The sequence below is a fragment of the Xenopus laevis genome, chromosome 1S (genome assembly GCF_017654675.1).
Source record: "Xenopus laevis strain J_2021 chromosome 1S, Xenopus_laevis_v10.1, whole genome shotgun sequence".
Taxonomy (NCBI): domain Eukaryota; kingdom Metazoa; phylum Chordata; class Amphibia; order Anura; family Pipidae; genus Xenopus; species Xenopus laevis.
In genome coordinates this window covers 13005975-13018557 of record NC_054372.1, presented here as the reverse complement: position 1 = coordinate 13018557, position 12583 = coordinate 13005975, and the positions used below count along the sequence as shown (strand labels likewise).

General features: G+C 42.9%; 1 protein-coding gene across 2 annotated transcripts in view; it reads left to right on the top strand.

Annotated features, from left to right (window-relative positions):
* The first annotated feature begins 3957 nt into the window (after positions 1-3957).
* The window catches only part of LOC108706519 (lateral signaling target protein 2 homolog), a 130645-nt gene continuing 122019 nt past the window's right edge, over positions 3958-12583 (top strand). Inside the window, exon 1 of one of the 2 annotated variants that reach the window (XM_041579373.1) lies at positions 3958-4246. In XM_041579373.1, coding sequence (XP_041435307.1) covers positions 4208-4246 — 39 coding nt within the window. In that variant the 5' untranslated portion in view covers positions 3958-4207. The remainder of the gene's footprint in view (positions 4247-12583) is intronic. The other variant, XM_018243011.2, reaches the window with a different exon arrangement.

Genomic DNA, 12583 nt, shown 5'->3' with positions numbered 1-12583 from the left:
GTAATGCCATTTACAAAATCCCTTGCCCGCCGATGAAAACTTACATTCTTGTGATGCTACCCCACATGGCTCCGCCCCTTTTGCGTCTCCCCTCATTGGATCCGCCCCTTTTTGCGTCACATCCCGCCCCTTTATTTTCCGCCCCAACCACTGGCCGGTAATTTTTTTTTTTTAAAAGGTGGCAACCCTACCCGAAGCTGAGAAAAGACCCGAAGCCACAAAAGGAGCCAAAGTTGCAGTCCCAAAGCCTTGAAAAGACCTGAAGCCACGAAAGTAGCAAAGTTGAAGTTTCGAAGCTGCAAAAAGACCCAAAGCCACGAAAAGAGCCGAAGCTGAAGTCCCGAAAAGACCCAAAGCCGAAAGGAGCCGAAGTTGCAGTTCCGAAGCTGCGAAAAGACTCGAAGCCACGAAAGTAGCGAAGTTGAAGTCCTGAAGCCATGAAAAGACCAGAAGACACGAAAGGTGCAGAAGTTGAAGTCCCGAAGCCGCAAAAAGACCGGAAGCCACAAAAGAAGCTATTGAAGTACTGAAGCCAAGAATTCAGTTCTACTGAACACCAATGTGGTTTTTTTTTTGATTTTGTTAAACCTCAGGCCACCAATGTATTATTTTAATACTTTATAGGAACCTGCCACCAATGTTTTTTTTATAAAATATTCTCTGGGGTGACTAATGGTTTGTTTTTTTAAACTGATCGGGGGGGGGGCTGGAAGTTCCTCACACAAACAGGTAACCTTCCTGCTCAGACTTTCCTAACACTCAGCTATGATTATATACTTTTCCACAGGACAGCCTGTACCATGAAGGACTGTATCCAGGAGAGCTTTGTACTGCACACTTGAATCTCTCCTCTGTATCATTAAGGTCCTAGGAAAAAAAAAACACAAATCAATTCACTAATAAAATACATTGCCATTCTGCAAACCAGATCATGTCAAATGAAAACGTGGTGCCTGCACTGAAAACTAATTTAATTTGCATTGACTTACAGTGGGAAATGTATGCTATTTATCAGCAGGAGTTATCATCTCATTATTTCCCATTAACCAGACAGTAAAGTAGGGGCTTGTGGATGTTCTGAATATTCTCTGTGTCTCCGTTCACTCTCAAGGCTCCACAGACAGAGACAGTAAACCTACTGCTCAAAGGTCTGCAGGGCTGCAGACTTTGTGGTCTTATTTACCCCTTTGCAGTGCAATGTATGGTCAGGCTCCCACAGGCTACACATACAACTTGACCATAACAGTTAGCATTCAGGATTATCTATAACTACAAATAAATCCTGCCTCCCTAGTCTTAAAGGGCATGTAAAGGCAAAAAATAACATCCCATTTTTACTTTCTTTAATGAAAAAGAAACCTATCTCCAATATACTTTAATTAAAAAATGTGTACCATTTTTATAAGAAACCTGACTGTATGCAGTGAAATTCTCCCTTCATTTACTGCTGTGGATAGGAATTGTCAGATGGTCCCTAACTGCTGAGCAGGGAAACAATCATACTTATGAACAGCAGGGGGAGCCCCCGCCTTACTTCCCAGCCATGCAGAACTTAAGCAGCTTTGTTTATGACGATCTCTAAGCAGCCCAGACTGACCACACTGAGCATGTGCACAGTCTTAGTCTTGCAAAGATGTTTAACAAAGTTAAACTTTAATTTTTGTTCATAAAGTCATTGAAATTCTTCTATTTTTGGCAGAGGTGCCTGTTGTCGGTTTTCGGTTGCTGGCCCCCTCACAACCGACTCTTACCTTTCCATGCGCCGGAGTGGGGTTGAGGGAGGGCGCTCTCAGCACTAGAAGAAAATTTCTGAATTAAAAATCTGAATTTTGCCTCTTTAAGTTACCAGGGCTGGCCTTTTGCTGTCCGTGGAAGCCTGTGGGCTGCTGCTGGATATTCTGAGAAACCTTGTTCTCTGCAGGGCTGGAGTAGGGAAGAAAACCTGATCATGCAGCAAGGCTGAGTGCCCAATGTGCACAATACATGATGTACCACCCAAAGGCATTGGATTTGGGGCAGCCATCCCTGAATTTTCCACCCAAGTTTGGAATGTTGATGTGGGTAAGAGGGTGGGCAGCTGGCAGGCAAGAATAGTTGCGCGCCACAGTGAAACTTACGACAAGAGCAGGTGGATTATTGGCTCTGCTGCTCTCAGGATGCATTTTTGAAAGAAGTGGTCTCTTTAAGGAGTGCCTGTGCTTGCCGGACGCCGGGCCCTCTGAAATTTTACTTGCTGGGGGCTCTGGCGTTGTTGTTACTCCCCTACCAGAGGGACTGGTTTAAAGGGGACCTTTCATCTGAAAAAATTACTCTAAATCCTATTTCATCAAGTTAGTAAAGCAAAATAAACTTCATTTACTGCTGTGGATAGGAATTGTCAGATGGTCCCTAACTGCTGAGCAGGGAAACAATCATACTTATGAACAGCAGGGGGAGCCCCCGCCTTACTTCCCAGCCATGCAGAACTTAAGCAGCTTTGTTTATGACGATCTCTAAGCAGCCCAGACTGACCACACTGAGCATGTGCACAGTCTTAGTCTTGCAAAGATGTTTAACAAAGTTAAACTTTAATTTTTGTTCATAAAGTCATTGAAATTCTTCTATTTTTGGCAGAGGTGCCTGTTGTCGGTTTTCGGTTGCTGGCCCCCCTCACAACCGACTCTTACCTTTCCATGCGCCGGAGTGGGTTGAGGGAGGGCGCTCTCAGCACTAGAAGAAAATTTCTGAATTAAAAATCTGAATTTTGCCTCTTTAAGTTACCAGGGCTGGCCTTTTGCTGTCCGTGGAAGCCTGTGGGCTGCTGCTGGATATTCTGAGAAACCTTGTTCTCTGCAGGGCTGGAGTAGGGAAGAAAACCTGATCATGCAGCAAGGCTGAGTGCCCAATGTGCACAATACATGATGTACCACCCAAAGGCATTGGATTTGGGGCAGCCATCCCTGAATTTTCCACCCAAGTTTGGAATGTTGATGTGGGTAAGAGGGTGGGCAGCTGGCAGGCAAGAATAGTTGCGCGCCACAGTGAAACTTACGACAAGAGCAGGTGGATTATTGGCTCTGCTGCTCTCAGGATGCATTTTTGAAAGAAGTGGTCTCTTTAAGGAGTGCCTGTGCTTGCCGGACGCCGGGCCCTCTGAAATTTTACTTGCTGGGGGCTCTGGCGTTGTTGTTACTCCCCTACCAGAGGGACTGGTTTAAAGGGGACCTTTCATCTGAAAAAATTACTCTAAATCCTATTTCATCAAGTTAGTAAAGCAAAATAAACTTTAATTACACTGTATAAATGATTTAAATCTTGTTTCCTTCAGATTGGAAATTCATAATTACAGCAAGCAGGCAGGAGCCATTTTGTGGACAATAATATACACTTCTGCTTTTCTCTACAGGTTTCCCAACAGGGGCCTTTATGACCCAGAGCAAATGTTCTTTCTACTCCTCCAGTAAAACCGGTCGGGCCAGCCTGTAGAGTAGCTGCTAGGCATAGGATAAGACCAGTGACAGCTCGTCAAAACTGACGCCAATGCCGCCATTTTTGTTTTGGGCAATGACACCAAATCGCCTTTATTAAACGACTAGCAGCGGAAACATAAGCCGAGCTCGCCAGAAAATCAGCAAAAGTAACTGTTTATGACGCAGAAGAATGATGACAGTTTCATAGAGTCCCTATATATATATAAACATACTTTTGATTTCTTCCCGTATAGAGGAACTCGTTTTTGTATATTTTTTTTGTTATCAGCCTGTAAATTGGTATATTTTCCTATGTGTTATTTAATATCTTGAGTTCAGTTTACTGCCGGCCCAGATCAATCATGGCCGCTGCCGTCTCACCTCACCCGCCCCCCACTAGTTGCCTCACAACATCCACTGACTCCGCCCTCCCTTGCAGAACTCAGCTTCGTATTGGCTCTGTGCTTACAGAGGATGGGCGTGGTTAGAATGCTGTCTTAGGGTTTCGGGAAGCAGATGCGCATGCGTCATTCTGTCTCTGTGTATGTCTATGAGTGGTGCTGCTGCTTTGGGATGGTGACTGTTTCGGGGCTGTCAGTGAGTGGAGCCCTCCGTGCCGGTTGCGAACAGGGGGTGGGTGAAGCCAGTGACCGGCCAAGAAGGCGATAGGCATCCCTGCCCCCACCCCTAGCTGGATCCTAGTCCCTGGAAGTTGCCTGTCCCGTTGGGATTTGTTAGTAGCTGCAGCTTCAGAGGGAATGATGAACAGGTTCAGAAAGTGGCTGTACAAACCCAAGGTGAGTGGCCATTGCCCTGTCTAACATACCCCCTCCCTCTGTGTGTGTGTCATTATATCCCCAGCCTGTCCTACAACTACAACTCCCAGCAATCCCTTACAGCAGAGGATCATGGGTATTGTAGTCCTGGACAACAGCTGGACATCATCAGATTAATCAGGCACCTGCACAAAACCATCTCTGCACTGGGGCTTCTTTACTAAGCACAAGGATTTATAAACTTTGGGACCCAAAAATGGCTTGAATTATTCTCAACCGACACTTGGGTCATGAAGATTAGTCCCAGAGACCCTGGAAAAAAAAGCTTCAGAAGCAGTGTCTAAGGGGCTGCAGTCTGTATTAATGACGCTTTGGGCAAACTGTCATTGGGGCACATTTTGGTTGTGTCACATTTAGTGTTTGGATTTAGTGTTTGATTGCAGTGATGTAGTGCAACTAACGACCGGCATCCGTATATAATTGCCCTGTATCTGCTGTACTGCACGTGGGCTTAATATGACACTTTGTTCTGTGCTGTGAAACAACCTTGGGCACGTTGATGCTGTCACTGTCCTTGCCATTTTTATGTCTATGGCACTTGGGCTGCTGCACGTGTAAACTGGGGCCCTCCAGCTCCTGCATGGGAGTTATAGTTGAACAATGTTTGGAGTTGCACAATTTGCCCACCCCTTCTACTTTGTACCCTATTTTAGCGTGCATTTGCCTACCATTACTCAGCTTGATTGTAAGCTCTTTGGGGCAGGCACCTGCTTCAGCAAGGCTTTCTGCATCGGATATCACCACTTTATTGTATCCTATTTATTTCATTTGTAATGAACATACCTTGCTCCATCCCTTCTGTGCTTTGAATGTAGTCTGCTGGCTACATTCCAATACAACTGCTCCGACTGCTGCGCGCTTCTTTGCAATGTGTAGCCATTGATTAGCACAGTACTCACTAATAATCTCTATTCCCCACTATTGGCAGATCTTTATAGTCGCTGCGCTGTGTCCCATGATGGTGGGTATCCTGCAGTGAGACAGATATTCAGCTTTAAGCATGCTGCAGGCAATAGTTAGTCATATAGGAATCTGGGCTCTAGATGCTTCATGCCTACTGACACCTGTTATGTACCAATAATAATAGTTTTTATCTGATTCAGAGCTTTTCTTACCGTATAACCCTGTTTCTTAACCTTAAGTCCCCAGATGTTGTTGAAATGAAAATCATATTTTTTTTTAGCCTTTATTACATCTTAGAGGATGCTGGGAATTGTAGTGCCTAAACATCAGCGGTTTATGGTCCAGGTTAACTTTAAAATATTACTTTAAAACCATTGAAAACTGATTTTAGAAAGTCAAAAATGAAAAAAATAATTGATTATTCAAAAAACTGCTTTGAGTTGGAGTTCCCCTTTAAACTCAATCTTTAAATAACTTCCTTTTCGTTACCGATGCCGTTGAATCACCTTTCCTTAAGATCATCTTATGTCATCACAGATTGCCTAATGCGTGTCCCTTCTTCGCTGGGGAGGATATTAATCATCATTGTGTAGCAATTAGTTCGTTTGTGTGCAACTCGTTAATGCCAGTCTTTCACGGGGGTCGCCAATTACAAATTGTGCAGGAATCGGAATATGCTGTTATGGGAAGTACCTGTACAAATAGAATTCCTTGCTGCAAGGTCACTTATTGTAATCCATAATGGGATACACTTAATTAATTAACGAAGTCCTCTATGCTTGTGAAGGGGTCATATTTACTGTTAAAGGCATTTAATCAGGGATGCACCGTATCCACTATTTTGGGATTCAACCAAATCCCAGAATCCTTGGTGAAAGATTCGGCTGAATACCTAACCGAATTCTAATTTGCATATGCAAATTAGGGACAGGAAAGGAAAAATTGGAAAAACTTCTTCTGTTGTGACGAAAAGTCACACGATTTCCCTACCTGCTCCTAATTTACATATGCAAATTAGGATTTGGTTCGGCCAGGCACAAGAATTTGCTGAAAGAGGCCAAATCCTGGCTGAATCCGGAACCAAATCCTGGCTGAATCCCGAACCAAATCATGGATTCGGTGCATCCCTAGATTTAATGTTCACTATAATAATAATAATTTCTATTACAGTATATATAGGCAGCCATGGGCAGTTCAGGTCCTGGACAGATACCCACATGTCCCTGCAATCGGCTGATTTTATGTTCAGTAGCCAATACAAAGAGTTGTACGGGACCTGTTATACAGAATAACCTGGGGTTTTCCTGATAAGTCGTATTTTCGTAATTTGGTTCTCCATACCTTAAGTTGGCTAAAAAATTAGTTAATTATGAATTAAAAGTACTGTTTTATTATTACAGAAAGCAAATAATTTTCCTGCTCTGTGACCCAAAATCCATATGGTGTGTCCCATTGAGCCAGGACACAAAGGGGACAAACCGTATGGATTTTGGGTAACAGAGCAGCACCCTTGAACCAACTTGGATCCCAACTGAAGCTGCAGATATTGGCAGTTGGCTTTGTCAATGCTTTTTGCCAAATCAGCATCCCATTGGCCAAAACAATGTCATTGTCTGTATCACTTGTTTTATTGGATGATAGCAAATGGTAATTTAATGACAACGCTCAGCTCTTTAGTTTTGGGGACCTGGTACCTGCCAATCAAAGCTTTCACATAGGAAAACATACCAGTTCCATCTGTCCTCATCTTAGAGAGCTGTGGGGACCTAATGGTTTAGAGCAGGGATCCCCAACCTTTAGAACCCGTGAGCAACATTCAGAAGTAAAAGGAGTTGGGGAGCAACACTAGCATGAAAAATGTTCTTGGGGTGCCAAATAAATACTGTGATTGGCCATTTAGTAGCCCCTATGTGGATTGTCAACCAACATTGAGGCTCTGTTTTGCAGTACAACTGGTTTTTATGCAACTAAAACTTGCCTCCAAGCCTGGAATTCAAAAATAAGCCCCTGCTTTGAGGCCACTGGGAGCAACATCCAAGGGGTTGGAGAGCAACATGTTGCTCGCGAGCTACTGGTTGGGGATCACTGGTTTAGAGCTTGACATTCAACCTACTTTTTTTAACCTCCTGATCCAAACCTGCACCTGCTTTATCTGCAGCCCAACCCTCTGGCCAACACAAAACCGAAAGGGACATCATAGTAGAGCGTCATAGTAGATCGGAAGTGGCAATATCTGTGGGTGGGGAAGGTAAAAAAAAAAAAAAGCTTATATTGTCACTGAAGACTTCCGACCCGCATCATGAAATCCTGGCTGCAACCCATTAGATACCTGATTTTTTGCGGATAACCAACTGGCACCTTACCCGCTGAAGGACTCCCACCTACTCCAACTGTTTGCTTTGTACCAGCTATACACACTTTCCTGTAGTTCTGTCGCAATTACCTAGATACAAATACAAACTTCGAGCTATAAGCCCAAACCGTTGAAGTTATGTTGCTGAAATACAAACCCTAAAATCCTTTGAAAGGCAGAAGTCTATCTTTGGAGGGCACATTATCCTACACGCAAAAATGGTAAGACCTTGAGATTGTTCTTATTTTAAAAGGCTAACCAGCCAGTGTATGGATCAATAGTTCCGAGAAACAGTGCCATGGGAATCCTGAACATCATCAATGCTCTTAATATGTGCATGGGAAAGGAAGGCATGTATAGATAAATATGGATGCTCATCCCTTCAAGACCCAGTTTGTAGTTTATTGGCCTTTGTATGGAGCCAGACTAGCTGCCTGCTTTGTTAATATCAAGCTGACTAATCAGTTTAATGGGATATATTGTGCAGAATGCTCAGGACCTGGGTCTTCTGAACAAGGGTTCTTTCTGTAATTTTTGATCCCCATACCCTAAGTCTATTAAAAAAAATCTTTTAAACAATAATTAAACCCAATAGGATTGTTTTGCCTCCAGTAAGGATTAATTATATCTTAGTTGGGATTAAGTACAAAGTACTGTTTGATTATTAAAGAGAAAAAGGAAATACTTTTAAAAAAATTGAATTATTTAATTAAAATAATGTCTATGGGAGATGGCCTTTCCCATAATTTAGAGCTTTTTGGATTACGGGTTTCCAGATAACTGATCCCATACCTATACTTAAATTGTATTCTTCTTGATCTGTATAGGCTCCATTAGGATCTGATTGTTGGCTATGAGGCCAGACAATTCATCCCTTAAGGTGACCATACATAGGTAGGTTTAAAGGTGGCCATACACAGGCAGTTGGCAGCTTATTGGGCCATGTATGGGGCCCTCCGACGGGCTTCCCCGATCTATATCTAGCCGAGAGTTGGCCCTTTGTCTATTGGTCAGGGGTAAAAATCCAGTCGGATCACGGACCGTATCAGTTTGTTGATGCGGTCCCGCTATTCGAATGCCTGTATACCTTTCATTAAGATCCAATCGTTGGGCCCTAGAGCCCACAATTGGATCAGCCCGATTGACTAACGAGCAGATCTCTCTGTGTATGGCCACCTTAAGATGCAGATTCTTGTCCTTTATCTGCCTTCTGACGGGCCTCCCCAACCCATATCCGGCCAAAAATCACCCCGATATTGATAAGACAGGTTTGATTTTCCCTTACAATCAGGGACAGCATTGGCTAGTTGAGTGGTCCATATCCCGTCTGTCCTTATTCCCATTGTTTTAATCCGATTGTTTGGCCCTAGTGTATTAGCCTGATATCACTTTGCCTTCTGTGGGCATATCTGTGGAAAGATCTTATAGTGTATGGCCACCTTACCTGACCCACCATGTCTGCTCTTTCCATGCAAACAATCCGCTATTTGTTTAGAACACTTTTACTACAAGGTTGAAATGTAAGTAGAGACATGATTGGATGCTGTTGGCAAATGCACTTCCAAGTATGATAAGTCCGAGGCTGGCAGGCCATATAAACGAAATCCATTGCCTTTAGGCTTGATCATAGAGTAAAGATGATCACATGGGCAGATTTAAGCTGCTGATTTGGGAGTATTGCTGCTTCAGAAAAAACCCAGACCTTTGGATTTTTTTCTGAAATACTCCCAAATCAGCAGCGTAGATGTACAGCCGTAGACTGGATTATAAGCCTGTGTTTGGTGATATAGTGAATGGGGCATTGGTATTTGTGTATTTATGTAGCTGACCGCTTTTTATAAAACTGCGCCTGTGGGCCCACTACCTCAGACATATTCAGCAGCTTATCAATGAGCCCACATGACCGATATCTGGCCGAAAAACGGGCAAATGCCGATCAGATAATTTTGATTTTCATGATGGATTGAGGCGTGCATCCGCTAGTTGATGTAGTTGTTGCTCTGACGGCTCCTGTTCCCTCCCTTGTAATGCAATTGTTTGGCTCTCGGGCCAACAATCAGAATACGCCTGATATTGTTCAACTTATAAGGAGAAGCAAAGCCTAAAGTTGAAAAACTCTACCCCCCTACCCTACATAGACCCCCTCCCTCCTCCCTCTATCGCCCAGCCTAAGTGTTACCCCTAACTTTTTACTGATGCAGATCCAGGCACAGGCGCCATCTTCAGCCACTTCTGTCATCTTCGGAATGAAACTGGCGCTTTGGCAATTTTTTGGCGCATGCGCAGTTGTCGCGAGAACAGAACATTGTTCCAACTGTGCATGTGCCGATATGCCGGTCTCATTCAGAAGATTACTATTATTATTCAGAAGAGAAGAAGATGGCACCCATTAACTCCGCTGGACAAAATCTGCACCGAGGGGTAAGTAAAACATTATGGGCATTCGCCCGGGGTAACACTTAGGCTGGAGGGAGGGGGATCTATGTAGGGTAGGGGGGTAGGTTTTTTTTTTTTAACTTTAGGGTTTGCTTCTCCTTTAAGCAGGCATATTGGGGTAAAGATCCTCTCCTTTGGCAAAGCTTGTCCATGACCGTGCAGTATAATGTCCATTTCACTCCCGAGCCTACCCGCTCTTTTCCTATGAATACGTAGCTGAGGATTGTGGGAAGTGAACAAGCTTTAGGGCAAGTTACCTGGAGTGTCACCAACAGAAAAGAGTGTGTTCCTAAGATTTCCCTGAAGAAATCTCCTGTCCATGAATTATTTTTTGCTCCTCTTTATGTGCACACAAGCTGCTTATGACATGGCTGTTGTTTAATCTAGTTTTGGAAACAAAAGAGAACTATCATATATATCATTTTTCTTTCTTTTATAAGTGCCTGTGTTTCAGCCGTATAATAGTACATTTTCTGTTTGATAGAAAATATTTTTTTACCGCTTCTCTTTTGACAGCTATAGTTTAGTTGAGTCTTGTTATCTGCCGCTAAATTGCTTAACAAATTGCTGTATCATACAGAACAGATACAAACACTGGAAATCGCGTGCCTTCCCTCATTCGCGTCAGCTTTCTCTTCTCCCTTTTTTTATAATGAGGAATATAGATATACTGACCTCAGCCGCCAATGAAACACAATATTGCTATTTTTTTCTTTAACAGACATGGTCGAACTGTGTCTGTTATCCAGAATGTTTGGGACCTGGGGTTTCTGGAGGTGGGATATTTCCGTAATTTGAAACTCCATATCTTAAGTCTGCTTAAATAATCATTCAAACATAAAATAAACCCAATAGGCTGGTTTTGCATCCAATAAGGATTAATTACATTTTATTTGGGATCAAGTACAAGCTACTGTTTTATTATTACAGTGGAAAAGGAAATCATTTTTCAAAATTATTTGAATAAAATGGAGTCTATAGGAGACGGCCTTTCTGTAATTGGAAGGTTTCTGGATAATGGGTTTAATCCTATTCCCGTATTAGCAAAGATTTGCATTAGTTGACTAAAGCTGGCAGTAACTGAACTATGATCGCCAGGGCCTGGGTGCAGGCAGAGCACCTGGGCCCCCCACCCGTATCGGCACGAGCGTCCAATGGGCACCAAGTGGGTGTGTGCCCAGATGTGATTGCACCCACGGTAGTTCCGCTCCTGAAAGCTGGTCATATATTGATCAATAAAAGCTTGATCTAACTTAGGGATGCGCCAAATCCACTATTTTGGATTCGGTTGAACCAAGCCTTTGCAAAAGATTTGGGCGAATACAGAACTGAAGCCTAATTTTCATATGCAAATTAGGGGTGGGAAGGGGAAAACATTTTTTATTTCCTTGTTTTGTGAGAAAAAGTCACACAATTTCCCTTCCCGCCACTAATTTGTATATGCAAATTAGGATTCAGTTTTGGCCGGGCAGAAGATTCTGATCCTGAACCGAATTCCGAGCATCCCTAATCTAACTGTTGACCCGGGGCCAAGCACAAATTCAGGGGTACAAATATTGTACCGAATCCAAACCCTGCTTCTGCATCGAAAAAATCCAGTGCACATGTGAAAAAAAATAAAAAATAAATAAATATATACATATATACATATATACATATATATATATATATATATATAAACCAAACTGCTGTACAAAAAACGCACAACAATTTTATTTCGACGTTTCGGCTTCTCTACTGAAGCCTTTATATATATATATATATATATAGTGTATGTGTAGTTCGGATTCAGTTTGGCCAGGCTCTGGGATTTGATATAGCTCGGATTCGACCGTATCGTATGAGGTGCATCCCTATAAAGAAATCAAATATGGAATTGGTCGCTATGAGTTTGGGAAGGGACAAGGGAAAATGTTGCCAGCATTTTACATACCACACTAATATAGGGTCAGTTATCAAGGACCGTATAGATATTGGTATCTGTAGCTTATATATGTGACATTATTGGTAGGTTGGTGTAAGTAGATGTGTGTGTGTATATATCTGTGCACTGAGGTTGAACTTGATGGACTTTGGTCGTATTCAATCTAGCTTAACTATGTAACTCTGTAAGGAACAGCAAGTGCACTTGGTTAGAATAAAAGCAATCCTGGGAAACATACATTGAACCTGTATAATACAGGGCCTTCTAAACAGCTGGGCCCTGAGATCAGATTCTGCTCCCCAAGGAGCCACGCCCATATTAAAACCCCAACGCTGATCACTGCGTCATGTAACGGTGATGAAAGAAATCCCAACGGGGGCGAGAAAAAATGAATGAAAATGAAATAAATTTATGGTTCGTGATGATCTGTAATAGTTGGAGCATTATAAGATGTCAGCGAGGCGTCAGGATAATGTATGGGCGTGCAGCTTCCGTTAAAGGCTTATTGTCACGCAGTGATGGATTATGATTCCAGCTTGATGAGTTCATGATTTATGATGGTTTAGGCAGGAACGATCAGCAGGGAATGGCTGAGAGCCTAGGGGTGTTGCGCACAGGAACTATGTGGCCCCTGGAGAAGAGTCCAGAGAGAGTGATCCATTTAGGAAATAACAACTTCCTA